This window comes from Triturus cristatus, chromosome 7, assembly GCF_964204655.1.
Source record: "Triturus cristatus chromosome 7, aTriCri1.1, whole genome shotgun sequence".
NCBI classification, from domain to species: Eukaryota; Metazoa; Chordata; class Amphibia; order Caudata; family Salamandridae; genus Triturus; species Triturus cristatus.
Genome location: NC_140590.1, coordinates 1,277,246,513 through 1,277,273,577, shown reverse-complemented (window position 1 = coordinate 1,277,273,577; position 27,065 = coordinate 1,277,246,513). Strand labels below are relative to the sequence as shown.

At 46.2% G+C, this 27,065-nt stretch overlaps 1 protein-coding gene across 2 annotated transcripts in view; it reads right to left on the bottom strand.

The window, feature by feature from the left end:
• MVP (major vault protein) overlaps positions 1 to 27,065 on the bottom strand; it is a 375,877-nt gene that overhangs the window by 81,522 nt on the left and 267,290 nt on the right. For both annotated transcript variants that reach the window (XM_085618814.1, XM_085618813.1), the window contains exons 2-6: positions 18,319 to 18,466; positions 17,908 to 18,103; positions 13,615 to 13,738; positions 1,627 to 1,758; positions 193 to 287 (exon numbers count right to left, since the gene is read on the bottom strand). In XM_085618814.1, coding sequence (XP_085474940.1) covers positions 193 to 287; positions 1,627 to 1,758; positions 13,615 to 13,738; positions 17,908 to 18,103; positions 18,319 to 18,440 — 669 coding nt within the window. In that variant the 5' untranslated portion in view covers positions 18,441 to 18,466. The remainder of the gene's footprint in view (positions 1 to 192; positions 288 to 1,626; positions 1,759 to 13,614; positions 13,739 to 17,907; positions 18,104 to 18,318; positions 18,467 to 27,065) is intronic.

Here is a 27,065-nt window from a genome sequence, read left to right as displayed (position 1 = left end):
TCTTCTTGAAAAGGCAAACATGATCTCAAAGCTCCCTAAAAAGATTCCAGATTTCCCGGAGAAAAGATTCACTTGGAGAACGAGAAAGTCGAGTCTAACAGGTCTAATAAATGAAGTAAATTATTTCAATCACTTGAGGCTTCAAACCACGGTTTCCTAAGGGGTGTGAAATTGCAGCCGTTTTCATTTTACCTTGTCTGTGAGAACAAAGGCATCCACGACATCCACCACTTCTTCAAACACCCCCGGCAGGTAGGCCCCCACCTTTTTCACCAGCCACTCTTCCCCTGTGGGCAGACAGAACGTGAAGGGGGCACAGAAAGAGGCGTGTAGGAGGGGGTTCAAAAAGGGGCGTGAGAGCAAGAAAGGGGAGAACGATAGCATTGCAAGGGAGGTGTGAGAAGGAAGATGGTGCATGTGTGAGAGTGGGGGCAAGTGAGGTGTGAGGGGAAAGAAGAGGTATATAGCAAAGAGAAAGGTAAGTTAAGGCATACAAAACAAGTTAAGAAAGAAATAAGGTAAAAACGAGAACAAATGATAGAAGATAAAAGGGTGCCAATGTAGGGAATATAAAGGGACAGGGGGCATATGTAAAAGGGAGATAAAAATACAGGACAGCGAGGTAATAAAGTATGGGGTAATGAGGAAAGGGAAGTTGAAGCCAAGCAGAAGACCAGGAGAATGGAGAATTTGAGAAGGAGAGAAACGTAAAAAAAAAAAAAAACATGAACGTGAAAACACAAGCAAGAAACGGAAAAAGAGCGAAAAAGAAAAAAACATACATTAACATTTAACAGATCATGAGGACTCACAGACCAGCATCACCATTTTACAATGAAGCAACTAATTGATGAAAAAAAATACATTCTGAAAAGTAAAGAATATAATAGAGGAAGAACATGGGTGTGCAGTGCCTTGGAGCTGCCATCCCCTATAGACTTCATTTGGAGGGTGCAGGCAGAGTAAAGGGAGCCTCTTTACCAACCCATTTCACACACCTGAGTTTTTGTACAATCAAACACCACCACAGACACACCAGCTGCACCATGAGCAGTCTAACACTTCTGTATAAGAGCTCTAATAGGGACACCTCTCTCGACTCGGCGTTTCTAGCAAGATCCCCAACCATCCTCAGGATGGGTTCCACCCATTCCTATTTTTGGTGCTCAATGGCTGGCGCTGTTGATCTCAAACGATAGTCTTGAAAGGGTCTCAAGAACTCCCCCTACTGGCAGAAGCTCCCTTCTCACCGCTCACACCCTGTGTTATCTGAGGCAGCCCTGGCCTCGCGCCCATCACTCTGGCCGCAGTGACAAGGAACCGCTGTGGCTCCACCTCTGGATTCAACAGGAGGGCGGAGAGGTAATCAGAGGCGCCTTACCACCAAGATTTCTAACTCATTTCCAACTCAGACCAAAACCTTACCTTTATCCAATGTATGTACATATCCTACATCATATAGAGCACTGGTCCCACCTTGGAGAGCAGTCAGCTACCGAGGGGAAAATTCAGAATTCCCACTACCTGATACCCAGAGTAATCTTTGGTAATTTCACTAAGTCCTTGTTTAAAATAAGCACACATACTACATGACCGTACCGCCCCACAAGGGATGACGCTAGTCACCTGTCACGCGGTCCCTATCTTCACGGTCTTTGCACTCCTTGCGGGCCCGCAGCCGGATAGCCTGGTTGTGCCGGATGACCGTTGCCTGGATAGTTTGCACCACCTCCACCTCTTTCCGGGGAATGTAGGTTCCTGCAAAGTTGGAAGGTGACAAAGGATTAAAGGAGGTCGCTAAAAGACATAGAAAGCTCGGTGTCAGGCCCCCTCCCCTTCTGCCAGGGTCCGCCACTCATTCAAAACCAGCTAAAAGGGGCATTGTAAAGGGAAGGAAATTCCTCCTGATAGAGGGAGGACACTGCTCAAGAAAGGAGAGACAGCACTCTTGTTGAAATCCAAACCCCCACCACCCATCATCAGGCATTCCATGCCTACCTGCACTGCTCTCTTGCCTAGTGTCTGAAGTGTCAGCTGTCCAGACTACATTCGCACATTGTGTGTGTAAAATAATTGCTCTCTTGACAAAAGGAATGTGTGAGGGATACTTTTATTTGTTCTTTTTAACAGACTTGTCCATCAACTCAACAGGTCCATGGTACTGAACAAGCCTTCGAAAATGCCACTAGACACCCTTTCTTTGATGGCATAGACTCAGTAAGCCCCTTAAATAGCCAATAAATTGCTGTTCAACACACTGACCATTCATAATTCAGTTGGACTTTTCAGTCAGTCTTGTATCTCTATGTCACTTCCACATAATAACTTTCGTCTTAAATCCTGTCCTTTTTATTCGGTTTCTCAAACTGGCAGTGCCAACTTCACTTGGGAGTGGGATTCGTGGGAAAAGGGAGACTGTGGCAGTTGTGCCAAAGCAACATGTTTGGGGATGGAATTTGGATGCAAAACTAGGTAACTGATGGGCACCAATCTGCAACCTGTCCTATACCATCCCTGCTAAGAAGGAAGTCACAGAGCAGAGTTCAACACTGGTTCTTAACTCCCTAAGAATCCAACGCACCAGAACAAAAACATTTGAATGAATTCCAAAGAATTTTAGCCTCTCTGACAGAGGAGTGTCATTTGCAATTTACACGCAGAAAGAGAACAACTTACTGCCAAATCGAACTAGATGGTCAGGCAAGATAATGCCATGCCCGCATAGAATTGTAAAAAGTACCAAAAAAAAAAAAATGTACATCAATTCTTTTAAGTACCCGGGAGCCACTCCCATACTGTATCTCAATAATTACTGTCAAGAGACAAACTGTGTCTGCACTGACAACATGGCGATCTCTGTGCCACTGGGGAAATATTTTCCCATTTGGGAATCCTAGTGCCTGTGCTCTACGATAGATGCAGTTTTTGAGTACTGTTTGCCAGTACCAATCGTGACGGCATTATAGGAATCAATTATGGAAACAGATTTGTCTGGGCAATAACAGAACCACTTACGTTTGAAACAAAGGGGCAAACTCTGCAACATTTTCTAATAAGAACAATATTTTCTAGCATCCCACGTGTCTATTCTGTCCACTACTGGGGTACAGACGAGATATTCTGGGGACATTGGCACCCACTGGTATGGCAACAACGAATGAATCTACTAGCTTTACAGAATCTCTCTTTCATCGGTAGTTAAACAATGAAGTTTCAGCTGCACTTTCAAATGTACCTATCTCCCAAATAGGATGGTTGAAATAGACCTGGAATCAGGGTACCCTCCCCAGCCATTGGGACTGAACCACTCAAAGAAGGTGTGAAGGTTGACCACTCCTGGTCCTCAGAGGACTGGGCAATATGGGCATACCACAGGCAGAGGATGAGTCGGAAGGTTCATGCTTGTACTTCAAAGACTGGAGATGGTGTCGCTCTATAGATCCAAATGTTGTAGGTGTCTTGTTTGTTACTTCCTATGGCGAGCTCAGCTAGGTGGATCTCAAGGCTTGTAGTACATCTCCGTCACCTCAGATTTACTCCATACAGATTTTCCAGTTCCCTGTTCCTTTTGGAATTCTTCCTGGAATCAAGACGCTCCACCATGGCAGGCGCAGTCCAGCTCCCCATGACGGCAGGAAACATCGACATCTTTACTCAGATCACAGCTTCACTCAAGACTCCGCACTTTGGCCAAAACCTGGATCGAGATCAGGAGGTGGGTAAGCCACAGCCAACCAGTTTATCAAATGTTAAAGCACTCCTCCAAGTCTGAAAATTTACATCTTCCTGGTGCTGCCCAAGTGATCTCAGGCGATAAAGCAACAATTCACAGGTCAGACACTTTTGGAGTCCAGGGGGTTTTAAAGACTGCAGGTGAAACAGAGCCAGCACCGCATTGGTTATGGTTACATCAGAAATCAGAAGAAACTCATGAGAATTGGAATCGGTGTAATTGACATGAGCAAAGGCAAAGTTATTTTGAAAAAGGGAATGGGCTGAGCACGGACATCAGCATAGAAGAGAACTCACAGCCACTGAAGAGGAAGACGTTTTCCCGAGACGCCATAAGACACCCTGCTATTGATTTTAGCTTGAACCCTGACACCCCATAAGAAGTGGCTGAACAATCCCCAGTGAGACGGCAGTGGCACACGTCTATTCCCCCGCACGGCAGGACCCGCAGCCAAGGGAACGGCGAAGGAGCAGGTTGAGAACAAGTCTCCACATTGCTCATGATTTTCAAGATTCAGGTCACGCAGAGGTCACTAGATGAGGACACTAATTCTGACTGGTGGCGATGTGCTCAAAGAACAAGTTACTTACCTTCGGTAACGATGTATCTGTAAGAAACATTAGTTAGTTAGATTCCTCACCTTAGAATATCCCCAGGCGTCAGGCTGGATCCGGAAAGATTTTTGTAGCAATACCCCTTGCGCGTCGCTAGGCGTCGTCTGCGGCTCCGCGTCCGTTGTTGGCATCGTGCGGCGGAATGACGTCGGAGTACTTAGACGCTGCCCTCGCGCGGTGACGTCAGTTCTTGTACATAGCTTTCGGCACCAGGAACGCAGAGCCATGCAAGAGACCGACACTGGTGCCAAAAAATCTAGGGCCCTGAAAAGGATAGCCTTAACCCTAGATGTCAGTTCGCAGAACGGGGAGGATGGGTGGGTCGGTGAGGAATCTAACTAACTAATGTTTCTTACAGATACATCGTTACCGAAGGTAAGTAACTTGTTCATCTGAAAGAAATACGTTAGTTAGATTCCTCACCTTAGAACAGATACCCCAGCAATACCAACCCCGGTGGTGGGTCTGCGAACCAAGATCACACCAGAAAGTCCTGGAGAACAGAACGGCCAAAGTAGCCATCTCTCCGGACTTGGCTGTCCAGGCAATAGTGCTTGGCAAACGTGTGCAGTGAAGCCCATGTCGCCGCCTAACAGATGTCCTGCAAGGGAACTCCCCGGCCCAGGGCAGTAGTAGCCGCTGTGGCCCGGGTGGAATGGGCCCTCAGCCCAACAGGAGGGTCCTTTTTTGCCAAGGAGTAACAAAGTTTAATACACAACACGACCCACCGTGAGATGGTCCGTTTGTGTACCGCTTTCCCCTTCTTAGCTCCTACGTATCCAACAAAAAGTTGGTCGTCCACCCGGAACTGTTTGAGCGGTCCAAATAAAAGGACAGCGCCCGTTTTGGGTCCAGACGGTGGAGCCTCTCTTCCTCTTTTGAAGGATGCGGAGGCAGAAAGAAGGTGGGCAACGTGACAGATTGCCCGATGTGAAAGGGGGTCACCACTTTTGGTAGAAAAGAAGGACGAGTCCGGAGGACAACCTTGTCCGGATAAACAGACAGAAAGGGAGGCTTAGATGACAGAGCCTGGAGCTCACTCACCCGTCTAGCCGAGGTGATAGCTACCAGGAAAGCAGTTTTCAGGGTCAGAAGACGAATGGGACAATTGTGAAGAGGCTCAAAAGGAGCGCACATCAGAAAGGTCAGAACAAGATTCAAGTCCCACTGAGGCATTACGAAAGGGACAGGAGGGAACATGTGAGTAATGCCTTTGAGAAAACGTGAAACAACAGGGGACCGGAAAAGAGAAGGCTGATCAGGAAGCCGTAAGAAAGCAGAGATTGCAGCAAGATAACCTTTCAAGGTGCCCAAAGCAGAGCCCTGCTGGGCCAAAGAAAGAAGAAAGAGTAGAACATCAGAAAGAGGGGCGGAAAGGGGATCCACAGCCTTTGCTGTGCACCATGCCACAAATTTGTTCCACCGGCAGGCGTATACCATCTTTGTGGACGGACGCCTGGCTGCCAGAATGACATCACAGACTTCAGGAGGCAAGTCAAATGGCATCAACTGCCGCCGCTCAATCTCCACGCATGGAGGTGGAGGCTGGACAGGTTCGGGTGGAGGACCGTCCCCTGCTGCTGCGACAGAAGGTCCTCCTGAAGAGGCAGTCGTATCGGGGGATCGATTGACATACTGAGTAGCTCGGGATACCAGAAACTTCGTGCCCAATCCGGGGCCACTAAGATAACTTGGGCTCGGTCGCGCCTGATCTTCTTCAGCACTCTGGGCAGAAGTGGTATAGGCGGAAAGGCGTACAACAGACCGCAACTCCACTCGCGACGAAAAGCATCTCCGAGCTCGTGCTGCCTTGGAAATTCCAACGCGCAGAACTGCTGACATTGCGCGTTCTCTTCGGTGGCGAATAGATCTAACCAAGGCTCTCCCCACTGCAGAAAGAGACCTTGCGCCACGTCCGAGTTCAGACGCCATTCGTGATCCATCATGCACCGACGGCTGAGTTCGTCTGCTCTGGCGTTCAGAGAGCCCGCCAGATGTTGAACCACTAGGGTGATGCCCTGGTGTTCCAGCCATGTCCAGAGGCGCAGAGCCTCCTGACAAAGGGTCCACGACCCCACCCGCCCTGTTTGTTGCAATACCACATGGCGGTGGTGTTGTCCGTGAACACCTGCACGACACTTGCCCGAACAGAGGGAAGGAAGGCTTTCAGTGCAAGCCGGATCGCTCTCAGCTCCAAAAGGTTGATATGGATTTGAGACTCTGCCGGAGACCAGAGGACTCTGATCTCCGACTCTCCCATATGGCCCCCCCATCCCAGGAGGGACGCGTCCGTCACTACTACGTGCTCCGGTTGGGGTAGGGAGAGGCATCTGCCGCTGACCCAATCGCGGTCCGTGAGCCACCACTGCAACTGGTTCGCAGTGCCCTCCGAGATCAAGACATGGTCGAACAGGTTGCCTCGATGCTGGGCCCACTGAAACTTCAGGTCCCACTGCAGAGCCCGCATTCGCCACCTGGCGTAATGCACCAACAGGATGCAGGAGGCCATCAGCCCCAGAAGCCGCAGCACCTACCTGACCGAAACCCAGGATAGAGGCCGAAAGATGGGAATCCGAGCCTGAATATCCCGGACCCGCTGTTCCGGAGGATAAGCCCGGAACTGCGCCGAATCGAGAACCGCTCCGATGAAGAGGAGCTTCTGGGAGGGTCTCAGGTGTGACTTCGGCACGTTGATGGAGAACCCCAGCAAATGCAGGAGGTCGGCCATAGTCTGGAGGTGGGAGACGACTTGCTCGGGCGAGCCCGCCTTCAACAGCCAGTCGTCGAGATAGGGGAAGACTGGAACCCCTGATCTGCGCAGATGAGCTGCGACCACCGCCATCACTTTCGGAAACACCCGAGGGGCACTGATGAGGCCGAAGGGGAGCACGGTGAACTGAAAATGCTCCTGACCCACCGTGAACCGCTGGTAACGCCGGTGGGCCGGCAGGACGGGGATGTGAAAATAGGCGTCCTGCAAGTCCAACGCTACCATCCAGTCTGCAGGGTCGAGGGCAGCCAGAACCTGAGCTAAAGTTAGCATTTTGAACCGTTCCTTCCGGAGGTAGGTGTTGACGCTCCTGAGGTCCAAGATAGGGCGTAGGCCCCCTTTCCCCTTCTCGGGAACCAGAAAGTAGTGGGAATAGCAACCACGGCCTACTTCTGGACCAGGAACGCGCTCGACGGCCTCTTTGGCCAAGAGGGCCGTAACTTCCTCCCGCAGAAGATTCAAGTGATCCTCCGATATACGGTGGCACTGCGGTGGCATGGCTGGAGGGGTCGTCTCGAAGGGGAGGGAGTAGCCCCTTCGGACGATTTGCAGCACCCACCTGTCCGAAGTGATGGAGCGGCAGTGGAGCAAGTGATGGAGCGGCAGTGGAACAGGTGATGGCAAACTCTGCCGCCCACTGGCGTGGAATGGGCCTGAAAGCTCGGACTAGGAGGGCTTTGAGGCGGATGCTGCCGGGGTGGATGTGGACTGACCGGCACGTTGTCCTCTAGTACCGCCACGGCGGAACCCACGTCCGTGTGCAGGTTGGTTCTGCGGCCGGTGGCTAGGCGGACGTGAGGAGGCGCCCCTTCCTTGGCCGCGAAAGGCAGAAGTTTGAGGCCGTGGGGCCGAGAGACCCAAGGACGTGGCCGTAGCCCGGGAGTTCTTAAAACGAGCCAGCGCACTATCCGCCTTCTCACCAAAAAGGCGAGCGCCATCAAAGGGCATATCCATGAGGGTACTCTGGACATCCCCCGAAAAAGACGTGGATCGCAGCCAGGCGTGGCGCCGGAGCGCCCCCGTGGTGGAAATCGCCCTACCCAGCGAGTCCGTGGTGTCAAGTCCACACCGTATGGCATGTCGCGCTGCATCTCACCCGTCAGCAAGTGCCTGGGAGAGACGTGTCCGGGCCTCCTCCGGAGACAGGGGCAGCACGTCCTCCACCGCATCCCACAGAGAGTGGGAAAAACGGTCCAAGAGGCAAGCGGTGTTCAAAGACCGCAGACCCAAACTCAGGGAAGAGAACAGTTTCTTTCCAAACTGTTCCAGCCTCTTGGATTCCCGATCCGGAGGAGCGGACGGGAAGGAGGATTGGGAAGTGGAGGCCTGGATAACCGGTGATGGGGTGTTGGGACAGGAAACTGGGGTCGCCCAGAGCAGGGTGGTGGCGCCGGGCCACGTTCCGATCCACAGGAGGAACTGTGGAGGGCTTGGACCAAGTGCCCTGCAGAACGTCGACGAGGGCCTCATTGAACTGCAGCAGAGGCTCTGTGGAGCTTGCTGACGGTTGAAGCACCTCTGTGAGGATATTAGTCCTCACGGCCACACCAGGCAACTCGAGCCCCAGGGCTTCGGCCGCCTTGCGCAGCACCACTGAGAAAGCTGCACCTTCCTCCGAGGCCACAGTCGGAGGAGAGATGAAACCAGCGTCCGGTGAAGTGTCCAGACCATTGGCATCCCCCAGTTTGTCTGCCCAGTCCTGTGAAAGTTGGCCCTGGATGGCCATAGGGTCCTCAGACCCCTCCCAGTCGCCCCCGTCATCCGATTCCTGATAAACAGGAGGAATGATCGGAGCCGGGCGGTAGATGAAACGCTCATCCATCGGGTGCAGCACCGGGCGGCGCCGCGTCGGCGCCGGGTTCGGACAGGGGCTAAACCGGGGAACGACGTCGTCTGGAGACGGCGCCGGAGGTGGAATCGGTGTCGGCGCCAGCGGAGGAGGCGTCGTGAGGTCGACCGGCACCGACAGATCCAGGCCTGGATCCCTTCGGGGACCTGCGGCGTCGGGACCGAAGTAGTCGACGGCGCCGGGGCCGGAGCCGCCGGCACGCGAGGTCGCCCAGTCGAGTCCGCGGGGCCCGAAGGCGCGCCGGCAGGCGTCGACGGCGGAGCCAGGCCCCTCATGGCCGAGAGGAAGGCACTGACCTCCGCCGGAGTCGCGTCAGTCCCAGGGACCGGCGGGTATGGAGACGGACGCGGCTCCTGCGGCTCCGATGGAGCCGCGGGGGTGGGACCACCCTGACCCTCGGCCGAGTCACGCGACCGGTGAGGGGAGTCCGAAGAGCGGTGTCGCCTCTTGGACTTCTTTGATCGCTTTGACTTACCCGAAGACTTCAAGCCCGACGAGCGATGATGGTGACTGCAGCTCCGCGACCAGTCCTTGGACCTCCTTCTGGACCGGGACTGTGAGCGGCGCGGAGCAGAGTGCCGAAGCTCGAGAAGCTTACGGGACCGCTCCCGCCTAGCCTTCGAGGTCAAGGCCTGACAATCTGGACACGACTCTGCATCGTGGTCGGCCCCCAGGCAGTAAAGGCACCGGCGATGGTGGCCCGTCACTGACATCAGTCGATGACAGGAGTCACAGGCTTCCAACCCAGGCATCCTACCGGCACCAGAGTCGAGTCGACCGAAGACCAAAAAGAGTCAAAAAGTTTAGTCAAAAATTGACTAAGGGGTAAGCTCTTCCCGGATCGGCGCTGTCTGGCGCGGAAAAAATAAGAACTGACGTCAGCGTGCGAGGGCGGCGTCTAAGTACTCAGACGACGTCATTCCGGCGCACGACGCCAACGACGGACGCGGAGCCGCAGACGACGCCTAGCGACGCGCAAGGGCTATTGCTACAAAAATCTTTCCGGATCCAGCCTGACGCCTGGGGATATTCTAAGGTGAGGAATCTAACTAACGTGTTTCTGTCAGATATCCGGAATCATTTCCATCAAGAGTATTGTGGTACTAAAAGACAGGATCTCACTCAGGATGGTCTTGAAAGTAGTTCAGATAAAAACTCCAAACCGCAGTCATGCCAGGCACAGCTAGCAGGTGAACTGCCTTAGTCAGATCATGGAACCCATACAGGTCACCGTGGAATGCAAGCATGTCCCTACAGCCTCAGCCGGGATGAAGCTGGCTAACTACATTACAGCAAATATGCGAGTGTTTGAAACCATTCCATGAAGCCACCGAGAGCGATAAGGAAGGTAAATATTGGAATCACTATTTGACAAGAGGAAGCACCGGTCTTCTTTGAGAAGCTTCAACCTAAACCAGCAGCAAGGCTTATTTCCACTGATTCCTGATATATCACAACCACCACTGAGACTTTCTTCACTCAAGCACTGATGAAGGTCAAGAAGAGAAGGGAAAACAAGAGGTTTCAGGCTTCCATATATCTTCTTCTGCAGCAAGATCCACAAAACAATTTAGGCACCTACGTGTATCATGCACTCTGAAACAAAGTCATTAACCCTTACAATTACATGACTACGGAGTCATTCTACTTGCGTGGATTTGGCATTTCAAGGCAGCAGTACAAAGTGGTTAACACACACATACACATATATGGGTATTTACACACCTTTTCTAGATCGACTCACACCTAGAAACGTATGAAAATGTTATCCAGTTAAATCTAGATTCAAGGTAGAAAAGAGTGGGCAATGACTTAAAAATTTGGGTTGGGGTTGTTCCCAATGAGGTTTCTCTGCAGTAAAAGTATTTTCTCATGGGCAAACGAAAAACCTTTTCTAAGTACAGATGCACTTGTGCAGCAGGCTCAGATGTGCAGAAGTCTTCACTTGCTACACTATTCTCTGTACTATTTAAGCACAGGCCGCAGAGAAATGCAGTTTGAACTCTCCCTTTTATCTTTTTGGAAGTTTTTTGCTTTTATCCCTCTTTTATACACACATTTTATAATTTATATCTGTAAACTTTCTTTCCACAAACGTTTTTATCTAAACAAAAATGTGAATCAAAATATTTGAAATTTAAATTGAACTTGTTACATGATTAACATATGGCAATGCAGGGTGAGTAACATGGAATAAAAAAAATTCCAGAAATTCTCCTGGAAATTGAAGTCTGTCGCATATACCTGGGAAGAGTACTGGAATGCTTTGTCACTTCTACGGGAGTCTGAAATTTACTCTGGTGTAAGCGTAAGCCCACAGGAGTAAACATCCAGCTATCTTTTGTGAATCATGCCCTTCGTAAGAGTCAATCCACCTTCTGACTCTTTACTTTTGTCAGTAGTGAGGAAAACAATTAATGGAGATTTCCTTCGATGTCTGCTGCCTTTCCAGACAAGAAAGCAATTGCATGGCACTGTGTGACAAGTCCATCAGCCCTCATGTACTGTTCCAATAGAACTTTATGTACAGACAGACAACCTTCTGCAAATCTCCAAAATGGAGGTGCTGGACTTTCTCATGATACCTTGAACAGGAGCTTTTCCTCCACCTGACAGGATGAACCTGATCCTCTTTGCACAGGGCACTTAAGGCTTTTCTACAGGTTGCTAGATTTTTATAGGGTCTCAGTATAGTGCCCCAAAAGCAATCGGTGTACTAACCCTTAGTATCACACAACTGCCCTGTGCTGCACATCATCCAAACAAAGGGAGAAGCAGTATATCACACACACCCTTCTTTCATACAACACACCACATCAATAAGCGCCGTACCTAACCTGACATGGGGGCACTCACTCGACGAGACGCCATATACAGAAAACTACACCATGAGGAACATCAGAAAGCAAACTCAAAATTTAGTAAACAAAATAACAATTCATGGACAGAGAATGTCAGAGTCTCTACAAACATCACAAATATGATGTGTGAAAAGACAAAACCCTTGCCACACCTGGTTTTTAGGTCTCGCCTGACCCAGCGCATGCCTAGAGCTACAGTGCATGTGCGCGGGCGTGCGCGCCGCTTTTACCGCGATTGCTTTCACTTTCGCGGCCGCAGGGCCGCTTTGATGTTTGATCGCGATCGTGATCACTTTCGTGGCCGCACGGCCGCTTGGCATAGCCAATAGGTCTCGCTTTTGGGACCTTATAAGTATTTAGTTATGCAACTGTTGCATGGCTAAACACTTATAAGGTCCCAAAGGCGAGACCTATTGGCTATGCCAATGCTTGTTAGAGGATGTTTCCCGGTTACACTCCGAGCGCGAAATGCCAGAGGGTCCAAGGAAGCAAGTTTGCACCTGGACTATATTGACTAACATTTCTGGAGGCGGTGAGCCCCTACCTACTTTGAAACAATCCTGATTAACGAGGAAACAGACGACCCTGAGCGCTAGACACCGGAGATTCCCTTTGTGAGCACCGTGCCCCTCATCCAGACTAACCAGGGATAATTCTTTCAGAGGAAAGGAAACTCCTACTTAAGGAGAATGCCATATTTATATATACAGCCGCCTTGCTGTGACGGCGCTCTTTCTTTTGGTATTCAGTTGGACCAATTAAGAAGGCAACACACAGACATTGTGTTTAGTCCTGAAGAAGACCCTATGATGTTTTTTTACTTACACTAGATCCTAAAGGGGTTGAAACGTCGACGTAGATTGACAAGCGTAACAGCCCAACTTGACCATCACACACTAAAAGGATTAATTCTTGGTCTTGTTTAAAAGCGCATTTTCTATGAATCTCACGCTGTGCTTAAATGTATTATTGTGTTATATGTACTATATGTTGGTTTCTATTTATGTTGTGATGTATATATAAAAACACTCTTGTTTTACGTTACTTGTGCTTTATTCATGCAAGAAGTAGAATTGCATGTCTTATAGTTTTGTGTGTATATGTCCTGTTCCTTATTTAGATATGATTTTTTGGATAAAACTTTATTCAAATTTCAAATAGTACAATTGGTTTGTTTTTCTTTAAGCAGTGTTTAGACAGTTCCTTGTGTTCATTTATTGAAAGCCCATCCTTTTTTTGGGGGGGGGGGCACACAAAGATTTTTTTGTAGTAGTATGTTTGTGGCAGAACTACTACCCATTTAAAACACCTGGTCTTTAGGCAGGTAACATCATGGAAACAGAAGAAATCATTTAACATCTGTTACACTGAGTCTTTCATTCACACAATTAACGTCGCAAATGTACAAGGAGCCACAAAACGCCCCTCCGCTCTGGGCCTTCCGCTTATGAATCCCCAGATAGTGTTTGCTTAGACTACAGGCATATACCGAGTCAACAGAAATGCAGAACGCGCCTCACTATTATATAATTTATTAGAAGCACCAGCTCACACCTAGAGGTGGCCTACATTTCCACAGACATACATTGTAATATCTGTGTTATTCTTTTGGATTGTTTTATACATTTGCAGATAAATCAACATTGAATATGCCTGAAAGGACTGTAGCCTTCCGTTCTTTGTGTGTAACGTTCAATCTAATTACATTTTTTCTCTATTGGATTTGTGCAAACAAGTGCGTGTCTGTGTCCAGAATTGTTGAATAACTTCTCCCTAATAGTACTTACCAGGCCCTTCGAATAGCCACTCGTCGCCAGCCACATACTTATCGCCAGAGTCGTCCTCAAAATCAAGGAGGGCTTTGATGTGCAGAGCAGTGTTGGCCACCACCACTGTGAGGGGGGTGATACTCTGAGTAGGGCAGGAAGGAGTTAGAAAAAAAGAGTGGAGTGTGAGGAGAGAGTATAGAATAGAGAGGTGTCGAACGTAAGAAATGGAAGGAGCGGGGAGAATGAAAGAAAATAAGTAAATGTCAATATTTATTGTACAAACTCATGGCCTAGCATTTCCTCATTGTTACAAATCCCTCACATCTCAAAGTCAACCTCTATTGGTGATCGGCTTTGAAATCACTTCAGGGTGTGCCTTGTACTCACAGCACACCTTCCCCACACTGGTCTCTCTAAACCAGTTCAGCAAGAATGCTAAAATAGCTTCTCTTTGTATTTCCCTTTCAGTGGGGCATGGCTGGAGCTACAGATTTGCACTGTTGAATGCAAACCAAAGGTCATTGTGGCTTACCGCTGCTTCTGAAGAAAACCAGTAACGTCACTGATTGTGCACCAGGCACTGGAATGCCCTCAAAGGGATATTTAACTTTACTATTATTTCCTTGTCAAAAATCAATGCCACAATGAATACCTTACACTGATTTAAACGTGTGCCTATAACCCGGTTATGCACCACTTTTATATTTCACAATCAAAAGTTAATAAAACATGTGAATACATGTTCAAAGTACATTTTATCATTTTCAACTAAAGGTACCAAAGCCAAAAACAAAATGGACGTTGAGGAAACAGAAAATGGTTCCACTATATGGCAAAGGAAACTGAGTCAATGCTATAGTTATTGAAAAGAAAAAATGAGTCCAAAGACATTTAGATTGTGAGATTCCATAATATAAACATGAGCTCTTTGACACAGAACTTTATTATCTCCAAACAATGTACAGTTGTTTGCCAATTCATGCAAAGAATATCAAAAAGTTATTGCCATAATGTTTTAGCTCTGTGACAATATTTCCTTTAGGACAGCTTCATCAAGACAGTAGTGGATGGATGCCAATTTTAGTAGATGCACTATTTCCTACATTCAGTCGACAATACATATGCCCGCAACTCAAATATATCGACTAACATTATTATGGAATCCAATTTATGACGTGCCCAAGATTAGTAGAATTACTCCAGCAAAATAAACCATCAGTGTCTTATGGTAAAGCTAATTCTACACGTAAAATGTATTCCACAGATGGTAGCATTTTTAAAAAAGTGACTTCATGTGTTCGATTCAACTGATGTTTTAGTAGCTAGAGCATTAATTAAGGAGACTTTCTCAAAAGCACTCCAAAGACGCGACTGAAACAACACTTGCAAAACAGTTAAAAGGGCAGAAATATCTGGATCAGCTAGATCAACATCAAAAAAGAGGGCTTTCTGCAATCTATTCAGCATGCTCACTGAGTGATGCTCACTGAGAACCTTCTCCCAGTGATGACCTACACTTGTTATGAAGGTATTAATCTTTTCTACATTACAGGACCTTCGCCGATATGCAAGGAAACGGAATCGCTCAGCCTATGTGCGGGATCCTTGCACTGTGAGAGATACAATCTACAATGACGCACATATGCTCACAAATACCCTTCTTTTTAAAATAAAAAACAAAGCCTTAAACTTGGCAATTGTGCGCAGTAGTCTCTAAACTTTAAACATATATATATATATTTTCATTAAAAGTGAGAAAAATGAAAGAAAGCAGGCAGAGAGTCAATACAGCCTTACAAAGAGGGGTAAACCAGCCAAGCGGATGACCATTGACATGTTGGAATGCACAGACCAGCAGCTGACTAAAGACCTGATTTGGAGTTTGGCGGACGAGTTACTCCGACACAAGCGTGATGGATACCCCAGCTGCCATATTACAAGTGCCATAGGATATATTGGACTTTTAATGCAGCGGATGGGATATCTGCCATGTTTTTGACAGAGTAACCAGTTCGCCAACCTCTAAACCAGGCCCTAAAACTTCTCATCTGTAGAGTTAGGATACTTGAACATTGGTCCATACATACGACTGAGTTTTGTCCAATATTTAGCAAAACATGACACCATGATCATCAAATGACGTCCATTCACTCAAACTGACATTTAGCTATCCGAGCTTATACTACGACAAACTTCACTTTGCAAAACCCCATTTATGAATTTGCAAGATATTTTTTTCTCTTCTGACACATGCCCTTACTCTTAGCAAACTGCCTGAAAAAAGACTCCTGTGTTTTGACTCCTGAGCCTTCTTGACAGCCACGTGGTAAAGGATTGCTTTGTCGGAAAATTCTAGTAAGGTTAGAAGGCGGAAAGGAATTCTCCTGAGATGCTGAAATACATTTATTTGACTAGGGCGACCTTTCATTCTGCTGGCAACATTCTGCCGATTCCTGCAATTGAAACAGTTGGTCCTTCTACAAAACTGCATGAACATAACCAGGGAATCAAAAACACAGGTCATCAGTTCTTCACATTTAAGTAGAATGGAGTCTGCATCTGACGTGTGCGGAGGACCATCAACCCGGTGATGTGTTAAGATGAAACTGTACTGCCTTATCTCTTCTGTTTGGTAAAATCTAGCTTAAATTTATAGTACTTAAAATTTCATTTAGTGATCACCACGGTCTATTGACAAACCATTGCCAACACACCTTTCTTCACTTTCCTAGTGATTAGAGGCTTTTAAAAGGCACTTAGGACGGAATTCCCCCTTTCAAAACACCTGCTATCCCTGAACTCATCAATATTGTATGATCCAAATTAGCGGTGCCTCCCTTATGAATCCACACGTGAAGCTACCTTGCAGCAAGTTCCCTGGAAATGCAGACCCTGTATTCCGAAGAACCTCACAGAAAATATCAAAGAACCAGTGGAATTAAAACTACATTCAACCTTTCTCCCTAAAGTAATCCCAGGCCGCCATTTAAATCAGAGCACATCACTTCCTGATTCCTCCACTAACTATTATTGTGATGAAAGGTTGCTTTACACCGATGATTAAAACAGAAACCTGGTAACCTTTAAACAAGACAAAAAGAGATGTGTTTTGAGAACCAAGGCTCCATTCATTGGGTGCAGGTGAAACCCAACATGAGGATAGAGTTGGTAGCCACTGTGCCAGTGAAACTCACAGATGGGTGCCCGATACGAGGGTCCAAAAGAGGAGGCATTCGTGATAAAGGGGTTATCTCCTTGCAAAGTAAAAGACCTATGGTAGACAGAAAGCCGACTAGCTTCCCTTCGCTTCCGCTTTCATCTAGGTAGAATGCATTTGGGGGTCAGGTTACCTCTTCCCAGACCCAGTTCAACAACCAAAGAAAGCTCCTGGCCAGTGACTTGCCATGAGCCATCTTTTCCCCCGTCAGGCGTGATTCTGAGATTTTATTTTTGCTCTAACCAACTCAATGAAATACATTTTCTACCCCCTCTAGTTTTACTGAAATGTACGATTTGAATTAATTTGTGTAGTTTCACAGAAAATAATGTGCGCTGCTAAAGATATGCAGCTGGTGTTAAATTAAGCTTGCTAGAGATGGTTAATGGACTTGAAATTCTCAAAAATCTACTAAACAGTACATGACTTCAGGGGGATACCAAGCTCAATTGACCTTCCAACACAGGACTGGTAACTGGGGAGGAGCTACGCCTTTTCCCTCCCACACCAGATGCATTGAGAGTTTGCTTTCAGCTTACCCGGGTTGAGGAGGTCAGCGGCAAGGGTCTAAAATGTCAAAGCCAATCAGTGTTTTGCTTGTGTTTTAGCAATGCGACAGAGGAGCACCCTGATATAATCAGCTGAGTAATATTAGAACAATGGAATGTCGGATGACCCATTAGGCAGTGGGGTGACACAGCCAGCAAATACTAGTAAAGACATTCCGCTCCAACATTCCACAGCTTGTCTTTCTGTTTCGCCTTCTTTAATGTAGTACATTTTACCACTGTCACTGGAATGTTCTAACGGCATTATAGCCTTCTGCCTCATGCTATACTGGTTGTTAAAAGCCCCATTTCTCATTATAGACCTTGGGCTGCAGCTCGGCCCATACCTTAGGGATAGGGCCTTTAACCACTGGTGCAGCCAACAGGACCAGGCTATAATATTGCTAAGGGTCCATGTTCCTGCCGCCTACAGACCCCAGACATCTCCCCCTGCATAACTATGGCTGCTCTGCATTTCTTAATTCAAACCTCAATCATAAAACCATCCCACGCTCTGCCATTCCCTTCCTATTTGTTCTCCCTTACCTGCTTGAGTTCCTCCCCAGGATAAAGCGGGAAGGGGTCCTGTGCCAGGCGAATCTCTAGGTCTCCATGCCGCAGCCGGGCCTGCCCCACGTCATCAAAGAGCACCTTGTGGTCCTGAGCCCGCACCACTGGGTTTTCAATGATGCAGTAGTGGCGTGGTGGCACCATCACCATCTTCACGGGCACAAACATAACCCTGGAATGAGAGGAGATGCAGAAAGAGTCAATGCAGTGCGGTGAGGGTAAAGTAAGTACATATGTCAACAGAGGTATAGGTAAATTGGGAAACAATTCACCACGGTTGGCACTTTTGAAAAGCCTTTCTGGACACCTCCTGACGTCCCAGCAGACCAGTTTGCGTGTTGAGCCATAGGCCTACTGGCGTGAGGAGGCAAGGGTTGAGGGTCTCACCTTTCATTGTCCTGGCGAATGTAGGTCCTGGGCCCCACTTCTACACGGGCAATGTTGGAGTTCTGATCCAAGACATGGATGAAGTGGTAGGGCGGGATGCGTATGATGGATTCAGCACTCATTTTGGCGTTTAGTTGTTACTTCAGACCTGCAGTGGTGGAAAAGAAAAGAGAAAGCAAAACAAAGGTGGTATAAAGGGTTTGTTCCAAACACGAGCAGCATTTAGGTCGAGGATCTGAAAGTTAAGATTTAAAATATGAAAACTCAGAGTCGGGCATCATTCTGCCTCAGCGAATATACGGTTGGCTTTCAGCTCACCATGCCCCAGCCTTACAGTTCCAAGATTAGCATTTTGCAAGCTTTAACCTGTCACTTAAAGATACAAAGCAAATGCAGCCTGTATGAATTATGACAGTGGTAATTTATTTACAGACACTGTGGATAACTACACAAATACAGTTGAACCCACTACTATATGAAAAGTATCCGCACAGATTAACCTCAGCAGCTGGCCTTTTGTGAGCAAAAGAATAAAATAACTATGAAAAGTGGGTATATATATAAGCAATAATAGAGCTACAAAAACATGCCAATATCAGATCAATTGCCAACTAATGGGATTTTGTAGTCTGTTTTTGGTCTCGCCTTCCATAGAGTGCAAGTTGACTAATCGCAAAAGACTTATTGCGGACTTACAGGGAGCTTACAGCCCACCCATTGCTTACCATTGGCTGACTTTATTGAATCTCTTGTTATCTTGCTTTTTATTCATTGCCTTGTGTGGGTTTGCCTTCTTCTTCGATGTTAGTCTCTCCCCTAGAGCATAGCCTCTTCACGTGTGTCCTTGCACTACCTACTTTGAGAGCTACATTATAGTTTCAGATTAAGCACTCCATTAGAGTGCATGTGTTTTCCAGCTGTGTCCCTCATGTACTTCTTTTCCCACCCTCTGCCAAGCTTGGAGTTTCTCTCTCACCCGCATGCACCTTCATCAGTCCTCTCCATGTTGTGCTCACCCTCCAGAGATTGGTATCCAGTTGGGTCAGTAGTTATTCTTAGTTGTTCTATGTTCAGACCTGATAGGACTATGCACATTTTAGGCATGACTACTCTTGAATTCAATTGCTTCACTCCATACGCTATCTACAAGAAAGTCTGATGTAAAGTACTCTCTCTTAACGGCACAGAAGAGGGGAGCATGTGCAGCTCTTTCATCCATTGGAGCATACCTGGGCTCTGTTTCTAGTGTGATGGTTGTTATCGACTCCAAAAGACTGAGCATTTTTTTCTCCCCTCACGCTCCTCTGACGGCGTCCAAATGCTGACAGGTCAATCACTAAAGCATAAAATGCCTCCAACTGTCAGGTGAACCACTGTTTCCAGACTTTTGGCTCCATACTGCTTTACCTCTACAAATGGTATTGTGCCTTTGAAGACTCTGTGTGACTTATCTAGAGTGCCCTGAGGGTGGTTTTTCCAAGATAGCTGGATGGTAACTATCACTCCGTGCAATATGGACATGCTCATTTGCTCTATGATTTGGTAACTCAGAGTCAAAAGGTTTAAGTAGTGACTGCTTCGATTTTGGGACTTACATGATCACTTTAGATTTTGATGAGCTAGGGATAGATTTATATGCTGGTGGCAAAGGAACTTCGCAGCAGCATCAGAGTTCACTCCCCGCCAACATAGTGGTCCACCACACGCCTGATCTATAGGAGTGCAGAATTTGAGTTTGGCCATGGCAGACACTAATCTGTCTACGCCATGGCCAAACTCCTCTTAGAGCCTTGCTGAGTTAAAGGCCATTGAAGAAATGGTTATATGTCCACTCACCCAACTAGGATAGGTGGACATACAGCCATTTTTTAAATGTCTTTCGCTGCCAGGCAAAGCCTGGCGATGAGGGACAGTAAAATGCAAATAATTCTTACCCCGCCATGGGAGAGGACTCACATGGCGAGGGAAGCATTACTTTTTTTTTTATTTACAAAAATGTTATTTATTTACAAAAGAGTAAAATGCACTGACAGGAACCGCAGTGACAGCGGTTCCTTTCAAAGCTTTTAGAACTGATCGCCTTCTTGGTGGTCATTCATAAATTAGGCGGGTGGTTACTCCATCCCCACGGCAGAACAGCGGGCTGTCTGCCTAGATTCAAATCAGGCCCATAATTTTTAAGAAGTTTTTAGTCACAGAACATCTTGGGAGGCTCCCTAGAGTGTGATGTACATGTCATTTGTACAAAGGTTGAACAAAAGTGGGGCTAGAATGCAGCCTAGTTGAAATCCTCTGTTTGTGGGGAACCTTTTTGTTCTTCTGGCATGTAGGATTATTTTGTCTTAGGCTTTAGAGTCCTTGTAAACACCAACTATGATTCTCAGAAGATTAGGGTGACAAGCCTGTGCTTTTTAGTGTGCTGCTGAGTAGTTGGTGCTTGATCATATCAAAGGCTTGAGTAAAGTCTAGAAATGTGATTAACAGCAGCATCTTTTAATGGGAAATTCATAGATGGTGTGCTGTAGATAGATAATCTGGTCTATGGATGAGAGACGGCCACTGAAGCCGCCTTCTATAAGATTTAGGATGTTGCTCTCTCCCGCTCAGTCATTCAGATGTTCAAGAATTATTTTGTGAATATTTTGCCATCTTTGTAAATTAACCTTTCTGGGCTCGACTAGCCTAGTTCAGATGGTTTGGCTTTTTTTTATTATACAGTGAAACAAACCAACTTGTTTTCAATGATTCAGGGAAGCAACCTTGGTTGACACAAAGTGTATAAGTCTCCGATAGAATGGAGGACCACCCAAATGGTGAAATATTCGAAGCACTCTGGAAAAATAAAGTTTAGTCCAAGAGCATGAACTAGTCAAATGGGTATAATTAAATTCACTGGTGCTTGACGAGCAGATTTCTGGTAATGGATAGACGTTTTTTTTTTTTTAATGTCATATCCATTCATCTGCCTGAACGCTAGCGTTTAAGTTGTTTTGATGGCTTTCTGTGCCATTTGCAACTAGTTTACACAACTGCTTGGAATCCTTGGTCACAGATGGTTCTATAAGGAGATGCATTGTTACTTTTCTGAATTCTTTTTTCTTGGCCTGGTTAAGGTTTTTGTACGCTGTTAGTTTCTTTTTTTTAACATTTTATGACCAAAGGTGTGAATACATTTGGATTTCCCCTTTATACTCTCATCGCCAAACTGTGAGTTTTTCCTTTGCTGCGAATCAATCATTGAGATATTTTTCAATGGGTCCTTCAAATGTTCTGGTGAAGAGAGCTGGGTAGGTTTAATCATTGGGTACCTTTGACAACTACTCCAGGTTCCACTTTAAAAAGTGTAGATCGTCTAATATAATGTTTGACAGTTGCTCCTTGTTGATCATGCACCGATGTAGCTTGGTTCTGGTTTTGAATTCTAGTTCTGCGCTGTTCATGGATGGTGGTCTGTATCCTTTGTATGAGTATATAACAAAGGAGGGAGAAAGATTCAGTCGAAAAAAATTCAATCGAAAAGAAGGGGGAGAGATAGAGAAAGGAATAATTCGGGGCAAAAGAATTTCCAATTTGGAAAAAGACCCATCACTCACCAACCTGGTTGGTGACAAGCTTCATCATCTGGGTCCCACCCTGACCGCCGAATGCCGCCAGGGTGTGCTTCAACGCCTGAAATATACTCATAACCAGACCGGGGGTTCGGGATTCTCATTACCCTCACTCTCTCTATTGTTTTTTGGCTGTATCCTTTGTATCCAGTCTCGATGTCAAAACCACTGGGGTGTGATCCCCGAAGGCACCAAGGAGTCATCATTTCTTCAAGATGTTTATGATGACGTGCGAGCATGAGTATGTATTCAATCATGCACTGAGCTTTATGGGAGTCGAAAGTGTGCGTTACTGGAGGGGATACTAGCACAGAATTCAGAGTCAAGTAGAAGTCATTCTGGAGTAAGAATTGTCCCTTTCCACATCTTCCATTGAAAGACATCTGAAAGATTGGTAGGCACCATGCTCTCTGGGCGTCTTGATAAATTCACTGTCATCACCCTATTCTACAGTTTTGCTCTGAAATCTCTGCACACAATAATGAGACACTTTTCACAGTTCTTATGGTTAGGGACTCTTGCAATGCGTCAATATTTGCTTCAGACTGATGAGGACTTTCTGGGGCACTGTTGTAAACAACGATATATAGATCTGAAAAGGTACGTTAGGACTTCTAGGATGAAATTTGCAGTCAGTTCCACTGGGGTGAATTCCCTGCACAGGTCAGTGCTGCAGCTGAACTGGAATTCTGCTGAATTCCTCCACTATTGTTTTGGGATGGCTTGTAAAGCATGGGTAATGAACCCTCGGGTTTGCCTGGGAGCTCCGGAGACGTTTCCTGTAAGGTACGACTGAGTGGACATTTACGAACTAAATGAAACCTGGGTTTCCTGGTTGGCTTGAAATCTTGTGATGTTTCAGGAGATGAAAGACCATGATTCAGAAGCTATGCCTTTCACCCAAGAGATTGCTTCTGATGTTACAAATCAGGAGCTGTATTCTTTGTGGTTCTGGATATCACTGAACCACCTTAATAGGTGAATCTGGGTTGCATGGTTTCCTTCGTTGTTTTTTAGGGGAGTTGGTTTCTTCTAGTCGGATATCTGGTGATGTCATTCCCGCTTTGGTCTGTGATTAAGATGTCAGTCAGTGCAGAGGTTTAGTGTCCGATTCCCTGTCTTGTTGTCTTCTTTGACATTTTAATTTTCTTCTGGATACGCAACCCTGCTGTGTTTGATCTTATCTGAAGTTGGAAGGGCGTGGCTTTCTCCTTACGTTTTGGGATCTGAATGAACCTTTTGGTGTTTTCTTATGGTAGTATCTGGCATTTGACAGTGTCCTGAATCGTTAGCTCAGTTCTGGATTCAGATTCACTTAGAATCAGTTTTGGGGCTGTGAGAGTTGTTTTCCTTACTTTGCTTACTGATATGTGGTTCCTGTTGATTGCTTTAGTGGGCAGAGGGGCATAGGTCTGTTTTGATACAAGAACCCTTCTAACATGCATGGAGCAGTGGCCTGCTTTGATCGACATGAGGTGCCTTCTAAATTAGGGACTTCAATTTTGAATACTTATAGGTGGCTCCTAAGGGGTTTGATTTCGTTTATATTTTTGATAGGGGTACTCATACGGTTTCCACCAGAATGTTGTCTTTTTCCCTGTTCTATTCTGGAATGTTAAGCCTCTTTATCAAGTGTAACTTATCTCTGAACACAGTGATTTTGACAACTTTCCTTCCTAGCCAGTTATATTCTCTATTCGAAAGGGGAATTCCTTATTTTCGGGTGAGGACTCTCAGCTTTGCCAATCAATCGATTAACCCAATACACAGATTCTTCATTTAGGAGTTTTGTTTTGCTTTCTTACCACTGCTCTAGCCCCTTAACATTCTCTCTAGTTTAAGCTTTTGCTACAAAATGGCATTCAAAGAAGTTCATGAAATCATCTGAAAAATTCCCTCCTATTAATTTCCCACATGTACACTTTATTTCAGGAATTGAATGATAAGCTGAGGATGACCACTCCGAGTAGGTTTGCCGAGTATCTGAGAACTAGGACATGAACATGTGTAAACATTGCCTGGAGGGATGTTAAGGATATTAAAGGCGAGAGAATGTTGGCTCCTAAAGTCCCAATGGGCCTCCTTAACTTCTTTGTATCCAAATGAGAACATCCTCACACTCTGATGAAAGAGAGAGTGGAAGCTTAATATTCAGCCCATAAACACAAGGCATTCCTCATCCCTTCCCTAGATTTCTGCTGAGACTCCCTCACATACCCAGCGGACTCCGTCCGACGAGGCTACACTGGCATCAACCACCTCCAACCTGGCATCAAAGCTGCCTTCATGGCTGAGACTCCCTCTAACATTGAGACCAACATTAATATCATGAATGTTTACAACATCTTCCTCATTAAGGGGTGTGGAGGTGACTGACTTGAGCGAAATATCACAGGCCAACAAGGAACACAGTACGATTCAATGGAAGGTATTTGCTGCCGGGATCCTCTTCATTACGGAGGCACTCAAGACCAGACATTCAACACCGAGAATCAGGTCTAGGTTAAGGAGGCGCTCGCCGTCATAGACCCCAGATTCAGTGCAAGCCGTCCCACTACTAGCTGAAGTCCCACTATTATCTCGTGACGCCAGAATGCAGTCCAAGTAATTACAATCTGCACGTGTGTCCAGTATACCACAACGCGAAAGGGATTCCCTCCCCAGCGGTCTACCTTCAAGAGCATCACTACCAAATTGATCTGCTCCTCTCTGAATAATTTGACTTATTCTCTCAGAATGAGCAAGGTGGCCTTGAACATCATCATGTCTCCACTCTTTGAAACTGATGCAGAGCCATAAAATCTGCACAATCACAATAAATTACATAATTTGTGGCACGAGCAGAGAGACTGATAAGAATGCAAACATCCCTGCATCAGCTACTGTAGGTACTAACTACATTAGTCATTTCTGATAGTCTAAAGGTTCTGCAGAGGAAAAACAATTCCCCATTGATACAAGAAGACTTGAAATTCGCTACACATGTATTCATTACTCTGGCACCGGCAAGATCTGACCTGGAAGCAAGAAAGCAAACAAAGTGCCTCTGGTGTCTCCTTTCTACAGAAAAAAAGTAACCATCACCCTTTCTGGTTCTTCTACTGGACGACTTCCAAATAACAGCCACAAAAGAATGCATGTGATAGTTAAGAACGTTTGAGCAACCAGCAGCCTGTACATATGTGCCGGAAGCGGTACAGCACTGCTTGCCGTATTACGAAAGGTCTGAGAATCTGATGCAACGTATCTGTGGTAGCGTGTTCCTTTCGTTTGTGTGCGGCTTGGTGTCTACTGGAGTCAATGAAGGAGAAGAGAAAGATCTGGAAATTCTACACTAGTGACAGGAAAGTCCATAAGAGATCAAAGAAGTCAAACTGAGAATGGAAGCCTGACAGGAAAGAGCTTTCCGGAATGTCATGGTACACCAAGAGGGAAATGTGCTTGGATAGGACCATTCTCTAAAAATTGCCCTACTTTAAAAAAATTAAAAAAATTTATTTCTTTTATGGAGTTTGAGTATAGTGAAAAACACCATTACATTGCATCAGCGGGCAATATTACAGTCGCATCACAAGGAAATGCCACGTTTGCTTGGGAAAAGCATATGCTATGCAAATATTTGGTACAATTAGGCCTACGCATCTGTCCCTGCCTGATCTACAGACAGGGTATTGCAGTAACACTAAACGTTGTCCCTTTGTCCCATGCCCACAGCCCGTAAAGAAAGTAAGATGAAGATCCCAACACACGCCTGTAACAAGAGTAGAACACTATAAGAAATAACAGAGCTCCGCGAGAGCCGCCCTGGCTACACACCTCTTTAACAAGCGCCACATTATACAATTCCTGGGTGGGCACGGTATAACACCGAAACGGTGGCGGCCACCAGCAGAGTCCGAGGGGGGTAGGATGCCCACCATCAATCACACATGTTCTCTTTGCAGCAGTGAACAACATTACAGTCGCATCACAAGGAGACTCCACATTTACTTGGAAAAAGCACTTGCTATGCAAGCATGTGGTAGAATTGGGCCTACACATTAGTCTCTGCCGGATCAACAGACAGCCCTTAATAAGCCCTACCTTTAGTGCAGATTTTTTGGTATAGAAATGCTGATTTCTGAACACAAGTTTTATTATTTCCTAAGCATATTGTGTTTCTGTTTCTGGGATGTGAAGGAGACTGACTTGTGCAAAATCTCACAGGCCCACAGGAGCCCAGTCACATTCAAGACAAGAGACCTTAACTCTCCGGACAGACTCGCTTCTGTACCTGGCAACTCAAAATGGAAAGGACTCAGCCATGAGCCCGCACAATGAACACTCTTTCATTCACAAATACAAAGTGTGGAAAATAAACACTATGCAGAGACGCAGATGGCCACAGCAAAGAAGTGCATGAGCAGTCAAAGGAAGCCGCAAGTTGTACAATTTAAATGAATGCACAATATGGCAGAGAAAGGGGACAGGAATTCATATAATCTTCCACATTTGTAAAAAACAAAAAAAAAACTTCAAACATTTCTTTTTCCCTAGTAGATAGTTAAGTGATTAAATACTGGAGATTCAAGAATGAGTGATCGTGGGCATTATAAATTGCCTCAAAACAATACTATCAATCCCTTGTCCATATAAAAACCCAGTGACTCATTTTAGGACACAAACAATACTCAGTGGTAGGTCTCGTTTCTTTAAGGGTAACTTGTGCTTGACCAGGTGGCATTGATACTTCTAAAAATGTGATAGGCATCATGTTACATAAGACACAGGAAAAAAAAATACCACAGCAACCGTGATACAGAATAAGAACCAAGAGGCAAGTGAAAAGGCGCAAACATGTGTGAACAAAGTAAAGGCTGTAAAATGTGTACAGCTGACTGCTTCCAGCTTAAAATCACTGCAAACAGAATTGCCATCGATGTTTAAAAAAAAAAAAAAAAAAAAAAAGGACCTCGCTGGAACTAGATCCCTAGATCGGCAGGAGTCACACAGCAGGTGCACAAACAACTGAGCTAACCAACCAGTTTCGGGGTATAATAAACAAAGACAAACCCACGGTTCCCCATGTCCTCTGTGGTCAATGGTAATGTATCACAGACTGAAAAATAAGTACTCCAGCAAGGAAGAGCATGTGATTGG